This window comes from Calliphora vicina, chromosome 3 (genome assembly GCF_958450345.1).
Source record: "Calliphora vicina chromosome 3, idCalVici1.1, whole genome shotgun sequence".
NCBI lineage: Eukaryota > Metazoa > Arthropoda > Insecta > Diptera > Calliphoridae > Calliphora > Calliphora vicina.
Genome location: NC_088782.1, coordinates 27,784,983 through 27,809,902, shown reverse-complemented (window position 1 = coordinate 27,809,902; position 24,920 = coordinate 27,784,983). Strand labels below are relative to the sequence as shown.

General features: G+C 36.2%; 1 protein-coding gene across 2 annotated transcripts in view; it reads right to left on the bottom strand.

The window, feature by feature from the left end:
- sls (sallimus) overlaps positions 1–24,383 on the bottom strand; it is a 131,115-nt gene extending 106,732 nt beyond the window's left edge. The window contains exons 1-11 of one of the 2 annotated variants that reach the window (XM_065504065.1): positions 24,013–24,383; positions 22,510–22,926; positions 14,062–15,640; positions 13,762–13,991; positions 12,332–13,696; positions 9,463–12,267; positions 3,544–9,387; positions 3,249–3,480; positions 3,016–3,187; positions 2,761–2,947; positions 47–395 (exon numbers count right to left, since the gene is read on the bottom strand). In XM_065504065.1, coding sequence (XP_065360137.1) covers positions 47–395; positions 2,761–2,947; positions 3,016–3,187; positions 3,249–3,480; positions 3,544–9,387; positions 9,463–12,267; positions 12,332–13,696; positions 13,762–13,991; positions 14,062–15,640; positions 22,510–22,696 — 12,950 coding nt within the window. In that variant the 5' untranslated portion in view covers positions 22,697–22,926; positions 24,013–24,383. The remainder of the gene's footprint in view (positions 1–46; positions 396–2,760; positions 2,948–3,015; positions 3,188–3,248; positions 3,481–3,543; positions 9,388–9,462; positions 12,268–12,331; positions 13,697–13,761; positions 13,992–14,061; positions 15,641–22,509; positions 22,927–24,012) is intronic. The other variant, XM_065504064.1, reaches the window with a different exon arrangement.
- Between the last annotated feature and the right edge of the window lie 537 nt (positions 24,384–24,920).

Here is a 24,920-nt window from a genome sequence, read left to right as displayed (position 1 = left end):
TGAGATTTTCTAAGGGGTTAGGTAAATATTAAAAAGAAAAACTTACAAATTTTCCTCATAGGACTTGGCCATGCCCTTGGCAGCCGAACTGCTAACAATCTTTTCGCCGGGTATGGCATATTGGTGAGATTCAGCACGCAAATTGGTTTCCTTTAACAATTGCTCTGTTTCCAATTCATGGATCTTGCTGTAGTAGTCTTCATTCTTCTTCTTCAGCACTGATTGTTGCCATTCTGGAGCCTCCTTTTTCACTTGTTTGGGCTTCAAATGTTCAACGCCCTTTAGGGTGCCACTTTGTTCGGACAAATATTGCTTGCGTTCATCGAAGACCTTTTCGAGTTCATTGTTTTCTTGACGCTCCTTTTGATAGGATGATAGTTCGTAATCGTACCAAGCTAAAGGCAAAAATTGTTGGCAAATTTTTAATAGATATTCATTTAGAGTGGGGAAATTTTTAGAAACCTTTAAGGGTGCAATGTCTTTTAAGGACACTTTGCTTTATTTGAAAACAGTTAATATTAGTTACAGTTAATTGTAACTGTTTGTGGGTTAATAAATTAAATATTTATTTTCTAAAGATTAGTTACATTGATGATTATGATGATGTTTACGAACTTAAACTCAGAATTGAGGGGAAAGTAGAAAAATTTAACTTGAGATTTGATGGAAATTATGAAATGAAAAACATGATAACTTTTTGGAATCAATTTTGATACATTTTATTTAGATAAACTATTTTTATACCCTTAGCCATGAGTGGCAAGTTAGGCGCTACTTTCCGTAGCCCCTAACATGATTCATACATCAATATGTCGGGAATTCTTCCGGCTCGGTTGCTATTTAAAATCGACAAAATCGGCAAACAAATGGCAGAGATATAAAAAAACCGTGAAAACCTCGATTTATGGCCTATTTTTTATCTATATCTCGATTACTAAGTCATTAATATAGACAATATGGATATCTAATGATAGATATTTTAAAGTCCATTGCAACGATGTATATAAAGCTATAGTAAGTTGGACCTACAATGGGTCAAAATCGGGAAAAATATTTTTTAACCCGAATTTGTTTTTCATCTAAAATTTTTGTTCGTCATAAATTATTTTTCCCAAAAAAAAATTTTTAAAAATTAAAACAAAAATTTAAAACAAAAATTTGGTAAAAACTTTAAAAAAAAAAAAAATTGGAAAAAACTTTTTAAAAAAAAATGAAAAAAAAAATTTAAAAAAACTTTTTTATAAAAAATTTCGAAAAAATTAAAATTTTGTTACCTAAAAATATTTAAAAAAATAATTTTTCAGTATAATTTGGTGAAGGGTATCTAAGATTCGGCACAGCCGAATATAGCTCTCTTACTTGTTTTTTATTGATTCAGGTTCTCGATTTAATCAGTTATATAGACAATTTCTAAGTTAGTTAATACTTCGTTGGAAAGGCCTTTGATATACCTTTCATTTGATGTATATATTGTTTATGTACTGATGTTATCAGTCGATATATAAGCAAACAAAATAAAGCCACGCCCACCGCAAATAGGCGTCACCGACTCACACACTATTAAGATTATTAGAGATATATTTTTTAATGCGCTTTGGTAAATTTATTGATGCTTTCGTTTCAAGACAAACGATTTCGAAAGGATTTGATATCTACGAGATATATTGATACCACATATGGGTTTATCTGGCAGCGTTGGAAGACCAACACACGGACAGACGGTCTGACGGACATTGCTATCTATCCAGAATTCGGAATATATAGATATTATAAACAGAGTTATATACTGATATCACTCAAGTTTGCAATATATATGCTTAAAAACAAATGTATCAAAATTTACTTATAAATTTCGGGAGTTTAAGAAACTTTAGGAGTTTAAGATCGTATGAATTGAGTTTGATATTATTCTCACAGAGTGCTAATTGTGATGACTATACAAATACATATAAAATATAAATAAAAACTTAATCATGCTTTTAACTCAAAAACTAAAACTATTCAAAAATATAAAAAAAACACCCATTAAAATTACATTTACAAATTTAAAGACATTAAAAAAAGATGACAACAGAAATACTGAAAATGATGGCAATAAAGCATTCCAATTATGAAATTTATGGAATGATTTAATTGATTTTTGGTGCTCAGGTGAAATTATACATTGATTAGCATACAAAAACACTTTTAGTAAAACACTCATTATACTACCCATCTAAAATCCATAATTTTGTTTTTGAAATCCATCACTTTTTTTGTTAGAGAAATCGTGACGATCAAAAATCCATTTGAGTGTAACTTCGTTTGGAGTTGTAGGCGCTTTGCTCAGCTTATTTGCAGGAATTCTTATATACAATTGGAATTTATTAAAAGGACTTTTTGGGGATCCAGGAAGGGCTTATTTTTCTTAGGCAATTTTGGGGATTCTTTTTTTCATTTTTAGGAATATTTGGAATATTTATTTTTTTTGGAAGTGTCTTTGTTATAGTGCTGATAATATGTAATGTTTGGCAGTGTTATTAAGTTTTGGCAAAAATGTATATTTACAATGTTGAAATGTGTTTTGTTAAATATGTATATTGGTTCTAATACTAATTGTAATTATTTGTTTTGTGCTAACTCTACTAGTAAAAAAATCTTAGTTTGAGAAAAAAACTCTGCTTGGTTTTTATATAATTTTAAATTAGATTTAAGCTTCTAGTGGTGTTATAAATAATTGTTTTTGTTGGTGAAAATAGTAAAAGTGTGTTGAGTACTTACGACGTGGTGAATTCTTAAGGACACCGCGATAATCATCGGAACGGGCAACCACATTAAGTTCAGTGGTAGCAATGGCCTCACCCACAGAGTTACGGGCAATAACTTCAACTTTGCCGGTATCGTATTGTCTTGTCTTGGGTATATCCATATGGAACATACCATCGTTTGTGAGCTTGTAACGTGAACCCTAAAAAATAAAACAAAAAAACTCATGAAATCTTACAAATTAATAACTTGCAAATTAGATAAACTTACATGAACCACAGTGTGACCATTAATGAGCCACATAACTCTTGGACGTGGATAACCGGTTACACGCACACAGAATCTAGCAGGTTCGCCCTCTTCCACGGTTTGTGGTTCCAATTTGCTAACAAATATGGGTTTCGATCTGGGTCTTGCATCAGGATCAACTTCTTCGGGAACACTATTAAATACACACAAATAAATTTTTTGATTTCCTACCTAAAATCCCTATTAATACTTACACTTGCCATGAGGCTTCCATTTCACGAATACGATCAATACTATGCATATGAGCAGGCAATTGGGAATCGTATACAATGCCTGGTTTACCAGAAACCTTGATAACAGCTCTGGTTTCATCCTTGCCATACAAGTTGGTAGCACGGCACACATATTCACCACTATCTTCGGGATAAACCCAGTTAAAGTTCATGGCTACATAACCGAAATCATAAATAGGTTGGAAGCGGTTCTCTGTTGAAACACAAAACCATAAGTTATTTCCCTTTAAATCAAATTCCCCCAAAAAATACTTACTGTACAACAATGGCTTGCCATTGAAGAACCATTCCACCTTCATGTTGGGATCGCCCACTGGAGCCAATTGACACTCAAACTTGGTAATTGCCATTTCGGTGAGATTGGTTTTGTCCTTGATTTGTGTAACAAAACGAGGTGGTTGCTTGCGATCTGGATCGAATAGATCATCCTCGGTTAAGTGAACCTCTGAGGTGTACTTCTTAATTGTGGCTTCCATTTGTGTAAGAGTCTCGGAACGTTTCATGCCACGAGGCACTTGATTTTGCAACATAATTGAGGGCAATTGCTTGCAAGAGATTGTACCCTTGGTGCGGTCTTCACCATACTTATTGTAAGCACGGCATACATATTCACCGGAATCTTCGCCATAAACATACAAAATATCCAAGGATACAAAGCCCATATCGACAATGTTTCTGTATCTGTGGCCGGAAGGCAACAATTTGCCATTGCGGTACCATTCGATACGCAAATTGGGATCGTTCTTGGGTTCAACTTGGCACTCGAAGCGAACAGCTTCAGCTTCTTCAACGGTGACTGAAGCGATTTCAGTAATGAACTTGGGTGGTCCATATTCGACCTCTTCTTGTTGTACTACTTCAGGAATGCGACCACGATCTAATTCTCTCAATTTTTCGGCAGTCATGCCATCGGGCAATTGTGTATCGTAGACAATGTTGCCCTTACCCTTGCAGGTGACCTTGGCAGTGGTGGTGGCAACACCCCATTTGTTGACGGCACGGCAGGTGTATTCACCAGAATCGCGAGCATAAATGTAATCGATGTCCAAAGCAATGAAACCAAAGTCATTCAATTGATGTACACGAGAACCGGTTGGCAAAGGACGGCCATTGTAGAACCATTCAATGCGCATGGTGGGATCACCCACAGGCTCAACGCGGCAGTCAAAGTGTATTGGACCACCTTCTTGTACATCCAAATTATCCTTGATTTCCTCAGTGAACTTGGGTGGATTGGGTTGTTCTTCATCGATGACAATTTCTTCTCTTCTGTGCATGCTTTCCTCAAGTTTTTGCAAACTTTCAGTGCCAGTGCGGAAGTTGGAGGGCAATTGTGGTTCCATGACAATGCCTTGACGACCCTTAACTTGCAGTTTGCACGATACTGTGGCTTCACCGTGTTTGTTGGTGGCCTTGCAAGTGTACAAACCAGAGTCGCGTTGGTAACAGCCGGCTATTTCCAAAATTACGAAACCAAAATCATTGATGGTCTTAATGCGAGAACCAGCCCACAAGGCCTTGCCATTGTGGAACCAATCGACACGCAAGCTGGGATCATTAATTGGCTGCAAGCGACATTCGAAGTGAGCCAATTGGTTTTCATTGATGACCATATCGAAGGGAGTGGTAATGAACTCTGGTGGTTTGCCAGTATCATCTTCGGGAGTAAACTCAGTGCTGCGTACACCCAAGCCTTCCAGCTCGGCAATGCGATCGATGGTTCCCTCCATACCCTTGGGCAATTGGGATTCCATGATGATGCTACGTTTACCAGCGATTTTCATGGTGGCAGTGGTTACAGCTTCACCGTACTCGTTAATAGCACGGCAAGAGTATTCGCCAGAGTCTTCGGGATAGACGGGTGAGATTTCCAAAATTACGAAGCCAAAGTCGCAGAATGTGCGGAAACGAGAACCGGCCTTCAAAGGACGTCCATTCCAATACCATTCAACTCTGAGTCTAGGATCATCGGTGGGTGTTACACGAGCTTCAAAGTGACAATTTTCACCTTCGCGCAAATTCTCAATGTTCTCCAAAGGTACTGTGAATACTGGTGCTTTACCCTTGGTTTCCTCCACAGTTTCGTCACGAGTACGTACCATGCTGTATTCCAAGTTGGCAATCTTTTCCAAGCCACCTTCCATGCCGCGAGGCAATTGGGAATCCAAAATCAAATTGGCCTTGGAAGAGCAGGTGAGAGTGGCACGAGTTACATCCTCACCGTATTTGTTGACAGCGCGACATTCGTAAACACCGGAATTTTCTTCGTAGCAGTACAAGATATCCAAAATAACAATACCGAAATCGTGGAAAGTGCGGAAACGATGGCCATGGGGCAATTTCTTGCCATTGAAGTACCATTCCACCTTAAGATCAGGATCGGTAATGGGTGTGAGACGAGCCTCAAAGTGAACACTCTGTCCTTCGACCAATTTGGTAACATCCTTGATGTGGGTAATGAATTTAGGTGGTTCAGCCACAACAGGGGCAACAGATTCACCAGGCAATTGTGGGCACTCCAACTCTCTAATTCTTTGCAAAGAGTCGGGTTGCAAGCTGTCGGAGAATACACCTCCACGACCGCGGCAGTTAAGAGTAGCTCTGGTGAAGTCTTCACCATATTTGTTGTAAGCACGGCAAACATATTCACCGCTGTCATGATCTTGCAAATAGGAAATATCCAACACAACATAACCGAAATCAGAAACGGTCTTAATACGGTTGGAATGACGCATAAGCTTGCCGTTGTGATACCATTCGACCTTAAGCTCTGGGTCATTGACTGGGATAAGGGTGCATTCAAAGTGAGCAGATTGTCCATCCTTAAGACCTTCCACAGATTGAATTTGTGATGTAAAACGAGGTTTCTGACCACGTGGCTTATCAACACACTCAAGGGTGCAGCTAATTTCAGCAGAACCATATTTGTTGGTAGCACGGCAAGTGTAGGTGCCGGTATCTTCGATCTTTGTTCCCAAAATTTCCAATGCAACCATACCGAAAGCATAGATAGTGCGGACACGATGACTGGCTTCAAGTACTTTGCCGTTGAAGAACCATTCAATAACCATGCTTTGATCTCCAGTTGGTACGAGATTGGCTTCGTAATGGGCAATTTCACCCTCGCCCACATCAGAGATATTGATGAATTCGGTGGTGAAACGAGGAGCCATACCTTCTTCTGGTTTTTCGGGTTTGCTGCCATCCTTGCGTAAAGATTCTTCCAAGTCTTGAATTTGTTCGAGACCTTCTGCGCCCTTAGGATGTTGGGTTTGCTCAATGATGCTGTCCTTGCTGGAGCAATAGATGGTGGTGGTTGTGAAAGCTTCGCCAGATTTGTTGTAGGCTTTGCATGTGTAAATACCTTGGTCACGTTCATAGACTTCAATGAGATCCATGGTAACGAAACCAAATTCGCTTGTCATCTTGAAGCGAGAACCATGTTGCAATAACTTGCCATTGAAGTACCATTCAATGAATAGATTTGGATCTTCTTTAGGTTCAACATTGCCTTCCAAATGTAGGGGTTGAGCTTCGGACAAATGGAACTCAGCTTGCAATGGTCTAGTCCAGACTGGTGGAGGATAATGGGTTTCAGGTTTGACGACCTCGCGATTGTAACGATTGGCCAATTCCTCTTCAGTTTCCTTAACAGCTTCCAAACCAGCTTCACCTTGAGGATGTTGAGTATCCAAGAACATGATCTTGCCGCTTGTGCACTTAAGTGTACCAGAAGTGGTAGCAGAGCCCTTGCTGTTGGTAGCCTTGCAAGTATAGATGCCGCTGTTTTCAGCATAAAGGTTAGACATATCCAAGGCACAGTAGCCGAAGTCGTAAATGGACTTGAATTTGGCAGCAGCTTGCAATGGCTGACCATTGTATGACCATTCAATTTTCATGGTAGGATCACGAGATGGTTCAACATTACATTCGAAACGAGCGTTATCGCTTTCCTTACAATCAATGTTGTTCAAGTGAGTGATGAAGACAGGAGTTTCGTAAACTGGTTCTGGAGCTTCTGGGCGTCCAGGTTTGGGTGCTTCAAGTTCACCAATACGATGCAAAGAATCGGGATGCAAAGATTCAGCTTGCAGCCAATGACGATCTTCAATCTTGAGTGAGCAGGTTGAAACAGCTTCACCCATTTGATTGGTAGCCTTGCAAGTGTAGATGGCAGAGTCGTCGGCACGCAAGCCATTGATGGACAAAGTGACCAAACCAAAGTCAAAGGTGCTGCGAATGCGAGAGCCAGTAGTAAGTGAAATGCCATTCTTGAACCATTCAATGCGCAAGTTAGGATCGGCACGGGGTTCAACTTGGGCTTCCAAAAGGACATGTTGACCTTCACTAAGCTTGTCGAAGCTCTGCAAATGAGTGGTAAAGACAGGAGCTTGTTGGGGTGTAGTATCGACAAACATTTCAGGAACACGGTTCATTGAAGCTTCCTTTAGGCGGACAGCTTCCCAAGATTCAGGAATCATTGGCTCACCGATAATGTTGGCTTTGGTCTTAATCTTCATAGCAGTAGATGAAACAGCTTCACCGGCAGCGTTGTAAGCACGGCACATGTAGACACCAGCATCTTCTGTTACTACAGAGCTAATATCGAGTGTCACAAAACCGAAGTCGTTGGTAGTTCTCAAACGTGAACCCATTTGCAATTCGATGCCATTGATGTACCATTCAAATTTCAAAGATGGATCTCCAACTGGTACAACACGAGCCTCAAAGTGGGCATGTTGTCCTTCCCACAATTCAGAGGGACCAGTGAGAAGTTGAGTGAAAATTGGCTTCTCGAATGCACGTTCAGGTTCAACGGGGCGTGGGGCAGAAGGACGCTCCAATTGATGAATGCGGCTGATACTGTCCGGATGTTGAGTATCCATTTGGATACTAGCCTCAGAAACAACACGCATAGAAGCAGTGGTAACAGCCTCGCCAAGAGGATTAACGGCACGGCACATGTAAACACCTTCGTCTTCTTTGCGAATGTGAGAAATATCCAAAGAAACAAAGCCGAAATCGTGTTGTTTGGTAATGCGAGAACTGTCCTCAATGACCTTTTCGTTACGGTACCATTCAACCTTAAGGTTGGGATCACCAACTGGGATTAAACGGCACTCGAAGTGGGCAGTTTGGTGTTCGTTGATGCGATCAATATTTTGCAAGGGTTGAGTGAATACGGGACGTTGTCTAGTACCAGGAGTCTCCAATTCAGGACGTTGGAATGGAGCGGTCGATTCTAACTTACGAATCTTTTCCAAACCTTCAGGATGTTGGGTTTCCGAAATGATGGTACCACGAGCAATAACGCGCAAATTGGTTGATGATACGCATTGGCCTAGAGCGTTTACGGCACGCACGGAATATTCACCAGCATCTTCAGCTACGGCATGAGTAATGTCTAAAGCAACATAGCCAAAGTCAAAAGTGATATGGAAACGAGCAGCTGATGGCAAAGGTTTTCCGTTGTGGTAGAATTCAATACGTAAATTGGGATCATGTACGGGTTGTACTTGAGCTTCAAAGTGAGCGGTTTGACCTTCATAAATTTCGGTGGTACCACGCAATTCGGCGGAGAAGTGAGGTGGACTAATGGGTGCATCGCTAACCTCAGTGCGTGTTGTGATTACCTTGGATTCGAGTTTTTGAATCTTTTCTAAAGCATCGGGATGTTGAGTATCCAAAATCATGCTGCGGCGGTTCAAAACACGAACATTGCAAGTGTTGACTGCTTCGCCAAGCAAATTGGTAGCCTTACACATGTAAGTACCAGTATCTTCGCCATAGACGTAAAGAATGTCCAAGGCTACATAACCGAAATCGTGTGTTGTTCTGTAACGATGGCCGAGAGGCAATTGTTTGCCATTGCAGAACCATTCAATCTTCAAATTAGGGTCATTAATTGGTTCAACACGACACTCCAAATGAGCGTGTTCGCCTTCCTTAAGATGTTCCAAATTGCTGAGGGGAGTTAAGAAGATGGGTTTTTGGCCCTTTTCTTCAACTTCAACCTTTTTGGGAGCAGCATAGCTTTCCAATTGACGAATCTTTTCCAAACGATCGGCATCAAGAGTGTCGAGATCCAATGTCTTATTTGCTGCAAGAAAAAAGAATAAGTTCATATTCAAATTATCATAAAAGTTGTATAATACTAAAGGGCGAAATAATTTACCTGTTACGTTTACAGCACAAGTCGTGACAGCTTCCCCTACGGCATTCTTTGCCTTGCACATGTAGGTTCCGGTATCTTCGGCATGGGCATATAAGATGTCTAAAGCCACAAAGCCAAAGTCATAGGTGGTCTTGAAACGATGACCTGTTTGAATAGGTATGCCATTGCAGTACCACTCCACCTTCATGGTTGGATCATTCACAGGTGTAAGTGTGGCTTCCAAATGTACGGGCTTGCCTTCATTTGTATTGGCATTACGCAAAGGACGTCCAAATTGAGGACGTTCAGTCATAAATTGATCTTCTTCGACCTTGCGTTGGAAGCGGGAACCATCTTCCAAGTATTGAATCTTTTGCAAGGCTTCTTCATGTTGGGTCTCCTGAATGATGGAGGATCTGGATTGTACATTCAAGCGAATGGAGTTTACAGCCTCACCCAAGTTATTGGTAACGCGGCAGGTGTACTCGCCACTATCTTCTGAATAGACGGTTAAGATATCCAGAGCTGAGAAACCGAAATCGTAAGTGGTACGGAAACGGTGACCAGTACTTAATGGCTTGCCATTGTGCAACCATTCAACTTTAAGATTGGGATCGGGATATGGTTCAATACGACATTCGTAGTGAGCGCTTTGTCCCTCAACCAAATTGGTAGGTCCGATAAGTTTGGTGACAAAACGTGGAGCTTGAGTTACCACATATTCCTCTTCTTCGCGGCGTTGATAACGAGTATGATCTTCCAGTTGATGGATCTTGTGCATGGCAGCTTCATGTTGTGTTTCCATTTGAATGGAAGTCTTAGACTGAACAATCAATGAAGCTGAGGTTACGGCTTGGCCAAGTTCGTTGATAGCACGGCATGTGTAAGTACCAGAATCTTCTGGGTTAACATACTTCATGTTGAGAGCAACATAACCGAAATCGTGCATGGTGGTAGTACGATTAGAGGCTTCAATTGGCTGACCATTGCGCAACCACTCAACCTTCAAATGAGGATCACCAACTGGAATCAAGCGGGCTTCAAAGTGTACAGCTTGACCCTCAGCAACACGGGAATCACGAACAGGTAAAGTGAAAACAGGGGCTTGCGAAATAATTTCTTCCTGGGCACTCATGCGTTGACGTTTGTTGGTGTCTTCCAAATGTTGCAAACGAGGCAAAGCACTTTCGTGTTGGGATTCCAAGTAGATGGACTTCTTGGTGTGTACAACGGCAACAGCAGAGGTGATGGCTTCACCAATGGCATTATAGGCACGGCAAGTGTAAGTACCGGCATCTTCTGGTAAGGTGGACATAATATCCAAAGCTACAAAGCCAAAGTTGTTGGTTTCGGTGAAACGTGAACCAGATTTCAATGGCATGTTGTTGTGATACCATTCAACACGCATAGATGGATCAGAAACTGGAATTAGACGGCACTCAAAGTGAGCACGTTGATTTTCCTTAATTTCAACGTTTTTCAAAGAAGTGGTGAAGACTGGAGCTTGTTTGGTGGACTCGTCAATTTCTTCGCGGCGAGTGTAACGGGAACGATCTTCCAAATAATGGATTTGCTCCAAACCAGCTTCATTTTGAGTAACAGTTACAATTTGCTCTGAGCTACGGCACTGCAATTGAACTTGAGTTTCATCAGAGCCGATCAAATTTACGGCACGACAGGTGTAAACACCGGAGTCCTCAGCAATAAGATCAACCACATCTAAGGCTACATAGCCAAAGTCATGAATGGGACGGAAACGGTGACCCACGGTAATGGGACGGCCATTCTTATACCATTCAACCTTAAGATTGGGATCGGTAACTGGCTCAATTTTGCACTCAAAGTGAGCATGTCCTCCTTCACGCATGTTGTTAAGACTCTTGGGTTGAGTAAGGAAACGTGGACGGATGTTAATTACTTCTTCGTCGACAAATTCGCTACGGCGATAGCGAGATGAGTCCTCCAAGTAAGCAATCTTTTGCAAACCTGATTCATTTTGGGTTTCCAAAATTAAATCACTCTTGGCAATGATGCGAACGGAGCACGAGGTTACAGCTTCGCCCAATTGGTTTCTGGCTTGACAGGAGTAAACACCAGAATCGATAGCATAGCAGCCCAAAAGATCAAGGGCAACATAGTCGAATTCGTAAGCTGGACGGAAACGGTGACCGGTCTTGACGGGCTTGCCATTCACGAACCATTCCACACGCATGCTGGGATCACCTACAGGTTGCAAGCGACATTCCAAATGAACATTGGTACCTTCCATGGTTTCAATGTTGTGCAAAGCTCTGGTGAATTGAGGAGCTTGCATAACAGTGATTTCCTCCTCCATGTGATGGCGGCGACGGGAGGAATCTTCAAGCATTTGAATTTGCTCCAAAGACATTTCGTTCTGAGTTTCGGTAACAATATCAGAACGATCAATTACACGCACACAGGAAGAAGTATGCGCTGAACCCAAGTGGTTGGTGGCACGGCAAGTGTATTCACCGGAATCAGCAGATGTAGCTTGAATAATGTCCAAAGCCACAAAACCGAAGTCGTAATAAGTGCGGAAACGAGATCCCACAGTAATGGGACGTCCATTCTGGAACCACTCAACACGCATAGTTGGATCACCCATGGGCTCCAAACGACACTCCAAATGAATATTTTTACCCTCATGGATGGGTTTAGGATCAGAAAGTGGCTGAACAAAGATTGGTTTTGATTTCGAAATTTCTTCAATATCATATTGAGGTTCAACGAATTGTTTGTGTTCCAAATGTTGAGTTTTCTCATACAAACCGCGGTGCATGCTAGATGTGTCAATACTGGAACGAGCTATTAAAGAAAAAACAAAATAGTTAAATCAATTGTAATATGTAACGCGAAATATTAAACTTACTTTCAACTATCATCGTTCCTTGTAATTGAGCTTCACCTAACTTGTTTCTGGCGACAACGGTATAAATGCCAGCATCTTCAGCACGTACTTGAGAAATATCCAAGGCAACATAACCGAAGTCATAGTACATTTGAATACGATTGGCAGCAGTAATGGCGGTACCATTATGATACCATTCGATTTTCATGCTCAAGTCACTTTGAGGCTCAACACGAGCTTCGAAATGGGCCTTTTGACCCTCAATGATCTTGTTGGTACCCTTCATGGGTCCCAAGAAACGAGGAATTTGAGTGATCTTAGTCTCTTCTTCCTCAGTGCGGCCATAGCGGGACGAATCCTCCAAGTGTTGGATCTTTTGCAAACCACCAGGATGTTGGGATTCGGAAACGATTTCCTTCTTAGAGATGACTGTCAATTGGGCAGTGGTTATATCTTGACCCATGGCATTGTAAGCACGGCAAGTGTAAGTGCCAGCATCGTAAATGGTAAGTTGCTTAATGGTAAGAGCAACATAACCAAAGTTAAAGAAGGTGGTACTACGTGAGCTGGCCTCCAAAGGTTGGCCGTCCTTGAACCACTCGACACGCATGGTGGAATCACCAGTAGGTTCCAAGCGGGCTTCGAAATGAGCGTGTCCACCCTCACGCATATCCATTTGATTTTGGATTTGAGATTTGAATTGGGGTGCAGCAATTGGTTCGGGTGCTTCCTGAGCATGGCGACGTTGTTGAGACTTTCTATAGTCTTCCAACTCTTCTACCTTTTCGATGTAACGCTGTTGTTCGGGAATACCCAAATCAGCTGTAACTTGAGATCTGGTGAGTACGCGAATGGTGGATGTGCTGATGGCTTCACCCATGCGGTTGACAGCGCGTACAGTGTAGGTGCCAGCATCTTCGGCACGCAAATGCAAAATATTCAAGGAGACATAGCCAAAGTTGAAAATAGCAGTAATGCGTGAACTGGCTGTAATTGGACGACCATCCTTGTACCATTCTACACGCATGGTGGGGTCATTGACTGGTGTCACTTGAGCCTCAAAGTGAACATTTTTGCCTTCTTCGAATTCACCCAAATCCTTAAGAGGGCGAATGAAGACAGGTGGTTGATTCATAAGTTCCTCAGAACTTTCTTGGCGTTGGTAACGTGAGTAATCCTCCAATTGATTGATGTATTGCAAGCTACTGGGGTGTTGAGAAGTTTGCTCAATTGATGGACGTTGTGTAACGGAGAGTATGGCACGAGATTCTGCCATACCGGCAGCGTTAGTTACGCGGCACATGTATTCGCCAGAATCCTGAGTAATAATGCTCAACAGATCGAGAGCAATAAAACCGAACTTGAATACAGAGGTAGCACGAGAGCCTAAATGATATTAAATCGAAAGTTAAGTAACTGCGAGGGGAAAATTTTAAGTATAAGAGACTTACTAGCTGCCAAAAGATGACCGTTAAGGAACCATTCTACGACCATGGTGGGATCGCCAACAGGTTCAATGCGGGCCTCCATATGGACTTTGCCACCTTCAACTTGTTGCACATTTTGTAATGGTATAATGAACTGTGGCGGTGGGTAGACACGATCTTCCTCACCAGGACGTAAATGAGGCTTGGCGCGTTCAACATGACGCAAATAAATAATTTCTGGACCAGGCTGGGGCCTACAAAGAAAAAAATTACATTGTAGTCATTTCTATGGGTCGAGGATTTAACAGGTATAGTAATACTTACTCTGGTTCGATAATCTTCGAGGGTCTTGGTAAATTAAGACGTCTCTGTTCGACGGGTGGTTGTTCTCTGGGAACTTCTACATAGAGTCTAGCACGGTTAGCAGTAGAACCGGCGATATTTTGTGCAGTACATTGGTACCAGCCAGCATCGGTAGCTTTGACACGTGGAATCTCCAAACAAGTAGCTCCACCATCAATGCCAATGAAACGATCAGCAGTTGATGAGATTTGCTGACCATCCTTTTGCCAAGTTATGCGTGGCATAGGAGTGCCAATGGCATTGGCGCTCATGGTGATGGGTTCACCCTCGCGCACAGTCATAGTGCTGAAGCGTTGAACAAATTGTGGTGCGACAACTTGCTCCTTCTCGAGCACATTTAACTGGGCCTCGACGGCAACCTCGCCGGCCTTGTTGCGTGCCAAGCACTGAACAGCGCCGGCATCTAGGCGAGTGACATTGGTAATCATGAGCGAGTGGCTACCGGATTCGTTGACGAGAATCTTGTGAGCGGCATCATCGTTGACCTGGCGACCGTTGATGAACCAGTATACCTCAGGATAAGGATTGCCAGTAACACGGCAATCGAAACGAGTCATACGACCTTCGGTGATTTCACGATCACCATAGGTTTTAACGAAAGTGGGCGGCAAAGCTTTGCCCGCTTCCAACTGTTCTGCCGTAGCATCAACAGGTTTTGGTTCATGGGCCGACTCAGCAGCAGGCTCAACGGCCAACACAGCAGAAGACACAACACAACCTTGGGTGTTCTCTGCCAGCAAAGTATAATGACCAGCATCGTTGATGTTGGCTTTCTTAACACGCAAAGTGGCTGTACCGCTCGAGTATGAGATCTCATACTTGTTGGATTGTACCAAACGTTGTCCATTGTGGAACCAAGTCAAACGTGGCTTGGGATTGGAGCCAACCTTTGCGGCGAACACAGCATCAGAACCCTCAATCAGCTTAGAGTTGCGAGGCTTCTGGCCAATTTGAGGTGCATGAGCTGGTCCCATAGAGCGATCCAATTCTTGACACAAATAATAGTCTTGTTCGTATGTCGAACGACGTGTAATGGCCTCTCTATAAGATACTTCACGCAAAAGTCTATACTCAAAGGTATCCACACGGAACTCCTCCTTGGTCGAGGTGAACGAGTAGCCGTTGGAGTAAATGGATTTGTCCATTTTCTTCTGGATTGGTTGGATGACAGGCATGGTTGTGCCCTCTGGTTGAATATAAACACTGCAAATGGCTTCACCATATTGATTGCGAGCCGTACAAGTGTATTCACCCTCATCGCCAGGTCCAATTTGATTGATGAGCAGCGATACCTCTCCAGTGGCTTCATTATAGCTCATGCGGAACTTTTGAGACTCGAGAAGTGGTGCGCCTTTTCGAGTCCATGTTACGAATGGCTTTGGATTGCCACGAAGTTTGCCTTCGAACAAGGCATTACCGCCTTGAGCGAAACGGGCATTCTTGAAAATTTGTTCGAATACGGGTGGTGAGATGTCGCCCTGAGCATAGATGTGTGTCAAAGCTGGTTGCACATAACTGCCGCCGCCGCCATGTTGTTCCACTGTAAATTAATAAAAAAAGAAGAACAAATTCTCAAAAATCATATAAAAAAAACTTTATAAGTAAGAGAAATATAAGTATGAGGTGTATTTATGAAATAAGTTCGAAATTCATAACAGCTGTTTATAACAGAATATGAGCTACATGCGCACTAAATTCTATGTGATTCTATTTGAAGATCTTTTGCTCTCCTGCTCTTGTCTAATGTTGTTTACAAATACATTTTTTGGTATAACAGTTGTGATTATAAGAAATGAGATCATTTTTTTGTATAAGAGTTTTCCTTTTAATTTTCTTTGGCTGTATGAGTAATTGAAAATGTCAGTATTTTAATTTATTTTTTCTGCAATTGTGGCCGAGTAAATTCTTGACTAAAATTAATGTTTTACTTTGGGTATTTATGTGTGCACAATTCTTTAGATCTTCCGATAATATTTTTTTTGGCACTGCTGCTAATAAGTGGCCTTAACAATATTATATATTGCAGGGATTTTTTTTTATTTGTTTTTGATGTTAAATTCGTTTATTGTTTTTGCCAATTTCGTTGACGTATAATTAGAGGCTGTGTATTTACTGTTGGGATTATGATGGATTTTCTATTGAGATCGTTGCTTTTAGAAGTGATAATTAAGGTTGACTGACTGCATATTTTTTTTTTAATTAAAACAAAACAGATAAAATTCCCTGGTTATTATCTTTAATATCTATCTTATCTGTATTTGATAAAGATAGTAAAGTTAAATTTTTTGGAAAAATTACATTGTTTTCGTCTTAAATGGAACAAATATTATATAGATAAATAATGTTAATGGAGAAAGTGATTAAAAGTTTTGAATTTAATGATGAATATAGTAAGATATGTTGGCGGTAAAATGTTATTTTTTGAAATATTGATTGAGAGTTAATATACAGTCTGGAGGAGGAGTCTGTATTACAATTTGTCATTCCGTTTGTAATTTCTACATTTTTCATTTGCGACCCCACAAAGTATATATATATTTTGGATCGTTATAGATAGCGAAGTCGATATAGCCGTATCCGTCTGTCCGTCTGCATGTTGCAATCTACTTTCCGTAGCCCCCAAATAACAATATATCGGGAATTCTTCCGGCTCGGTTGCTAGTTAAAATCGGCCCACAAATGGCTGAGATATAAGGAAAAAACCGGGAAAACCTCGATTTTTGGCCTATTTTTGATCTATGTCTGGATTACTAAGTCATTAATATAGACAATATGGATATGTAATGATAGATATTTCAAAGTTCATTGCAACGATGTATATAGTAATTTGGACCAACAATGGGTCATCATAATCGGGAAAAATATTTTTTAACGCGAATTTTTTTTTAAAAAATTAAAAAAAATTGGGAAAAAATTAAAAAAAAAAATTCGAAAAAAAATATAAAATTTTGAAAATAATATTTTTTTTCAATTTTCCAAAAAGATTTAAAGATTTAAGGTATAATTTGGAGAAGGATATATAAGATTCTCTTGCTTGTTTTAAGGAACAACAGCTGGTTATATACATACTACATATATGAAAAAGTATTGAAATTAACTAATACATTGTAGTATAATTTTTTCAGATATGACAATTTTCAAAAAGAGCCAAGAAACAGTTTGAAATTCATAGATATTTATACAAAATTGTTTGTTAAATCAGTAGAGATATCTAAGAATTTATTGCTAATTGAATAGACAATAAATAAAGCTTTTAAATGGTGAAATAAAACGAATTTTCTAAAAATTAAACATAGACATTTTTGCAGGCAATATGACTTTTAATTGAAATTTTCTAGAATAATGAATAATTTTTTAACTGTTTTGTAATTAATAATTTTAAATGTCAGCAGGATAGTTTGTGGAATATCTTGACGATACATGCTCTCTTTAGAATATATTAACCCTTCAACAAATCATTGTCAATTTGAGATTACATCTTTTGTCAATCACAAACGTGTGAGAATGCTATTCAAAATAATGGTCTTTTCAACATTTAGCAGTATATTTTTCCAAATATTCTTAAAGATTTGATGAGAGCTGTGAAATTATAGTTGAATTCCAATGAAAAACTTAAAATTTGTTTGACTTTGTGTTTGCAATTTTTAAAATTTCAATTCTCCTATACATACATATATAATTTAAATTCAATAATATTTGTATATTTTGTAAAATTTTATCGAAATCGATTTCGATTATTTCTGCGTTTTATTTATCGTATTTATTGAATCTATCTATTTCACATTTGAAACTAATTGATCTTTAATAAGATCAGTGATAAATAAATCAGCTCTTGATCGTGTTTCGGTTTGTATGTAAAGTCCTAGAATTTAATTTTCTTAAACTGATTTAAAATCCATATTGAATATTAACATAAAGCAAAAAAATTTAAATGTTTAATTCGTTATCAATTTAATGTATGTAATATCGTAACGATAATTTTATTTCGAGAGTAAATTAAAAGAAAAAAAATAATAAATAAATGGGGCGAAATGTAAGAACTGTGCCCATACTTTGCACACTGGGATACAAGTACATACTTTCTTATAAGTATTTTGCCATACAATTATTACCCATTACTTCAAAAGTACACATTTTGTTCCTTGGGAGTTATTTATTCTATACTATCAAAAATGCAATATAACCCAAATTAAAATTAGCATTTTTATTTAGCAAAATACTTTACAATAAGTTTAACAAATAATTAGAACAATAATTTTTAGGAACAACTTAAGTGGAATTTTCGAAATTTTTAGAAGAGCGTAAAAACTGTTGAATTGATCGATAATTATTTTATTATATGTCCTTAAAGAATTTTAAAATCTCTCATAGAATAATACAAAGCATACGTAGTTCTTTAATGACAAATAATAAAATAATTATCGATCAAATCAACAGTTTTTAGCTCTCCTAAAAAAAAATTCGTTGTTTTGTCAAAAGTCCACAGATATTTTTCTACACGTCGGCTTCATGTTTTAGCGAATATTGAATTAGTTGAAAGTAAACTCGACAGGTTATTACAAAATTTTTACCGACGTTGTTCGTATTCGGAATATAACTATATTAATGAATTTCCATATTAAGTAGTGAATAAGTTTTATCTAAAACACAAAAATTAAGTTCATATAGGTTTTTGTATATTTTTTTCCTCCTATACTTTGTATATATATTTATTAACATTTTATAATTTACAAATAATTTTTTTTTAAGTTGTAAAATATATAATCTTGAACTCATTAAATGTAAATAATTTAAAAAAAAGTGTAAAAAATATTATTGTAAATAAATCGAATTGAAATCGAAGTCCACAGATATGTATATTTAAAAGCAGTGATGCCAGCTACAGTTCATATTTTGTAAGATACAATTTTTATATTAATTTAACAATTTGCATTTTGTTTACAAAGGTTGACTGTAAGAAATATTAAATTTTATTCAATAATATTAATATTTTTAGAAAATGTATGTAGGTACTGTGTAAATGAGCTTAAATCAAATTAAAGTTATTTTTAAAGATTCCTTGTAGGAAAAACCGAAAAGCACAATATTTAAAAGGACTTTATACAAATTCAATTTCAAAAAGAAAGTTACATATTTAAAAATTTCAATGTTGATTGAATATTGGAATATTCAACCAATATTCAATCAACATTCAATCATTTTTTAGAAAACGGTGGAATAATTGAATTCTCAATGAATAGTAATCATTGAGAATTCAATTATTTTTTTGATTCATAATAAAGAAACAATTTTTATTCATAATATGTCGTAAACGAAATGAGTTTAATAAATTAATTATTAAGCCCCCTCAACACTATTGTAGGTCTCGGCTAAGTGCTTAAAAACCCTCTAAATTTTAAACCATAGAATAAATACATAGGACGGAAAGAGAGAGAAGTTTCAATGAAAAAATGTTCACACATATAAATGATACAATAACAAAATACATGGAAATCCATTCTCTTGAATTAGGCTTTTGACAACAGACTAAGGTTTTTGGCTCCCAGTTACCTATCTAGTTGTCATTTATGTTGTAAACTGTCCAAAAAATAATAATAAACGAAATTTTATTAATTTAAGTTCTCTTCACATTTTGTAAGAATTTAAACTTTTATTACAGCCTTTTGAATGGCTAATTGCCCATTATTTAGAACCAAGGTTGGCAGCTATTTTGAATTACTTCGGTATTGGTATTTTAGAGGTAACGGTATTTGCTGTTATTTCAGTAACGGTAGCTTAGCGGTAATGTTAATTTTTGTCTGACTTAAATGATTAATAAAGTTTACAAACATTTTAAATTATGTAGATTCTCAATAAACATTTTTACTGGAATTCAAGTTTAAATCAAGTGTAATTAATTCAAGGCTTGAATTATAGCTGTATTACACTTTATATCAATAGCCATATATTTTTTGTCTAAAAAATATTTATTTTTTTCAAATATTTTTCAAGTTTAAAACTAAAAATGTTGAAGTGCTTGAATTTTTGGGGCTTTGGTGTTTATTGGGATTCTAATAAATTCAATTATTGAAATCTAAAATTTGTATTTTCATAATTTACTATTGTATCGTTAGCGGAATTTTAGCGGTAACGGTTATTTCGGTAAAGGTAGCATAGCGATAACGAAAGTCGAGCTGAAAAGGTTAGAAGGCACTGTCAATGTTTGATATTCTTTCTCTAAAACAAACTCGTTAATATGACGGTATAAAAAAAGCAGTAATTAGTGTCAGGTCACTGCTGCATCAAATGATTCCACAAAATAAAGGAGTAATATTCTAGTAATGATTGTTAGATAGAGCACTGCTTTATGTTAGAAAATAAAATATTTCCTAACGGGTGTTCGTGCAGCTCCCTTTAGCGGAGTTTATATTTTGATAGCCACTGCTTTAGTTCTTCCCCGTTGGTTGCAAATGACAATTTTCGATTTAAGTTTCAAGTCCGTCTGACATCTGGGGATATCAGAATTTTGATTTCAACAGGTCTATCGAAAAACAATTTTGACTAGAAATTATATGCACCATTTTTAGTAAATTCATGGATTTTGTTTTCTCTGTATTAAAATAAGATTTAGTTCAAGGAATGACACAATATAAGTCTACCTTCTACAATTATTTTATCATGGTTCAAGAAATGTTTGATATTTCATTTATTTTCCATATTAGTTTTTAATAAAAAAACAATCTTTTTCTCTGTATGCAGTCATAATTGTTAACAATTCTCAATATAATTTTAATTTTAAAACTAATTTCATACATTTCTTGAACTAAATCTTATTTAACAAACAGAGAAAACAAAAACCATAGATTTACTAAAAGTGTTGCATATAATTTCCAGTCAAACTTTTTTATAAAAAATATTAATGTTTCAATAAGAAATCTTTAGACAACGAAATTTTTTTAAAAAAAATTATGAATATTTGATATAACTTGATAGTATTTTAATAATAAATTAAGAATTCTCAGGAAAAATATTTTTAGTTCCACAAGCATGAGCCAAATGATTTTTATGTAATTATCATATTTGGAACAAGTTCTAAGGAATAGTAATTGATCCAGTTCGTTAAGAATTCTCAGAAAAAATTGCTTTAGTTCCACAAGAAGTTCTGAATGTATGTGGCAATAAGTAAATTATTTTTTTTAATTGTCACATTTAGCCATTGGAATGTTTCTGAAACCGGCCTTGAAATTTTCGCTCAAACTTTAACACTCCGTAGGGAAGCTTAGCAAACACACCTTCTTTGTTTGATGCTTAAGTTATGAACTATGTTTCCGAACATGTTTGAGAACTAGTTCTTAGAAATTAGTTATTAGAAAACTCTATTTAATTATTAAAATAGTTATGAAAGAATCGAATGTAGTTCTGATTATAGTCGTTCCAGAACTAGGGATTTTGATAAAAGTTCTAAAGAACTTCCTGGTGTTATTAAAAAATGTTGTTGAGTATAATTTTTTAAATTTGTAAAATTTTCAATTACAAAACGGTTTCGTTTTTGAAATTTCGATTAAAAATATAAAATTAATATCATGAATAATTATTCTTAGAATAGTTGGTTTAAAAATATATAAACAATACATTTATTTAAAATAAACTGGGATTCCAGCACTTTATATTTTATGTAAAACTAAAAAATAATTTTATTTGATTTCATTTCAAATTATTTTGATTAGAACTATTACTATTAAATAATTAAGAAATATCTTGACAAATGTTTGAATTTCAGGATAAAACTTTTAAATAAAGCTTTTATTCATAATAAATTTTTTTTTAAATTGTTTAAAGACCTTTGTTAAAATAATAAAAATTTCTTTATGCATAGATGGGCAAAACTTTAGTATTCACAAAATTTTAATTGTTTCTTTTAGAAATTTTAATTATCAAAAAAATTAAAAATAATAGTTCATTTTTATTTTTTTTTTCAATTTCCATCTAAAAATCTTAATGAATTTGTTTGTGTGTTTTTTTTTTTAATTTTTTATTAATCATATTTCTATAAATTATTAGTCATATTTTATTTTTATAGCCTTCATTTTTTATTTAACCTCAATTTAATTGGGTCAACGAAGAGAGAAAAATACAATGGAAAATTTAATTTCAAAGTAGACATTTTAAATCCTTTGTCATAAACATTTCCGGCTCTTTGCAACCTAAAACGGTAAAAAGCTCTCTATGCTTGAAATAAGCCACAATAACAACGGTAAAAACCCTAATGAGAGAAAATATGAGAGTACGACAGAGCAGAGATGCACATAGAAAGCAATTTTAAATCCAAAGGTGTGAAGCTTTTACTGCTCGATAAATGATGTTGGTAAGAATAAAAAATAAAATGAAGTGATCTGATCTGATGGCGATGTTGTTGTTGTCTAAACTGACCTCTTTGTTGGGTGGTTACTTGACTCCTTTGAACATGATGTTCGGTGCGGCTTATTCTTTGTTGTTGATGCATTTCTTGATGTTGTTGCATGAATTGTTGTTGTTCATGATGTTGCTGCAACTGTTGTTGTTGTTGCTGCTGCTGGTACTGTGGTTGTTGTTGTTGATTCGGATTTTGTCGTTGCATTTTCGTTATATAACACTATATCGCATTTAAATTTGAAAAAATAACAAAACAAAATTCAAAACAATCACGCTGCGGGGCGTGTGTTTTTCTCTTTTTTGTCAAAGCTGCACTTATTTTCTTTTTTTCTATTTATTTTTTTTAAAAGACCGATTTATATCTTTTCTTTTTTTGTTAATTTCTCTTTAATTTTTCTTTTTTGCTATTAAAGATATAAAGCTTCGTTAAATCTGCTAAGAAAAAAAAAATGGAATAGAATTGATATATTTAATTAAAATTATTTAGGAATTTTCTAGATTTTTTTTTATCATTAATTTTTTTGATATGGAACTAAAATCACACAACTACACATGCACAATTTCACACTCTCTACGTTTCGAACAAGAATCATATATGAAAACTTTTAACGATTTTGAAATCTTTTAAATTTTCCTCTATATGTATGTATTGTATGTTTTAGATTGTATGTATATTTTGAAAAATGAAATTTTTTTTTTAATATTTTCTTTCTATTTTTATAAAAATGATTTTATATTGTGTTAAATTGTCTGCCATCCTTGTTTATTCCATGGTAGTCTTATGCATTTTCTATCTCATTTTCGCGCAAAAATATTTTTTTTCTTATTCACCGCACTAACAGTCACACTCTTGGTAGGTTGGTGGTGGCTTCTTAATTTTCAAAATCTATTTTTAAATTTATTTGAATTTTATATTTGTTTTTTTTTTTTGTGTTTTTCTTTAGTATTTTCAAAATGTATTTGTATTTTGCTCCACACAAATGTTAGAGATATGATCAGATTTATGTTATGTTGTACTCATATATAGATAAGTAGTAGATAGATAGATATGTTTATAATATTTGAAAATTTTCTATGATTAATAATCACACTGAATCACACTTTTTTAATTTAATTAATTTGAAAAAAAAGTTAATAAATTGTATTTGATATTATAAATTTCTTTATATATATATTTATGACTCATATTAGCCTTGTTAAATTATGCTTAATCCTGGTTTTAGCATTCATATAACAAGGATAATAAAAATCCTTTATATAAACATTTAGTATTATTATTTATTTTATTTTTTTTCTTTTAATTATTTTCCCGAACCGCTGCGCTTTTTTTCCGTTCCGTTTCGTTAACGTTTCTTCGTGTTCATTTCATCATATACCGAAGTACAAAAAAAAAAAATTTAAAAAAATAGAAAGAAAATTCTTTTTTTAGATTTTCAGCAAGAACAATTTTTTTTTCTTCAGCACTTGTTACGAAATCAATTTTTGTTCTTTTTCATTTTCAGAAAAAATTCAAATTCTTACTTTATCCTTTTTTCAAATCGTTTTCACTTTAAAACTCACTTTCGTTGGATTATTTTTGTAATAAAAATGATTTCCTTTCTTCAAAAACTTTATTTTTGGTATAAAAATAACTCTATGTATACTTTAATTTATCTTCTTTTTTATTCTTTCTATATATATATAATAATTCTATATGTATTATATATTTTTTTTCTATTTAAATTGGTTCAAGTCATAATCCCCGAGACTGAAACCAAGACGTCGATCGTTTTTGAGGTGCGAGCGAAGAATGCCACAAAATTTTCAGCTAAACGTTCATGTAGCTCATTTATTTTCTGTGTTCGTGGCAGCGAGAGCACTGTGGCTGTGTGTGCGATCAGTGTGCTTCGTATTGTTTCGTTTCGTCTCGTTAGGATATTTTTGAGTTTAGTGTGTGTTTGTTGTTGTTTGGTGAAAATTTGTGAAAATCTTCTCTGAAAAGTCAAATGACTGGGTAGAAATTGTTGCAAGTAATAAATTCCTCCTACGAAGAATATTTATTCATAGATTAAGGGGGGGTAGTTGGCAATTGTGGGAAATTGAGTTTAGTCATGATTTTGAATGATAGCCCTCATATATAGGGGAAATGCAGTTTATGACAGTTGTTTTTTTATATTTATTAAATTTAAGTTTTATATTAGTTTACTGTAATGAATTGTTTAAATACTGTGTGAGTTTCTTATCTTGGTAACATTTTTTAAAATTTTTTATATAAAAACAAGTAAAACTTTAGGGAAATACTAGCTAAGTGTCTAAGTGTAGGGAGTAGGCCTGGATAAGCAGTTTATTATATACATTTACCTCCAAAATTTTAAGCCATTTATGAAACGATTTCAAATTCCAACAAACAAAAGTATTATAATCTCCTAGACAAAAATATCCAATTTCTT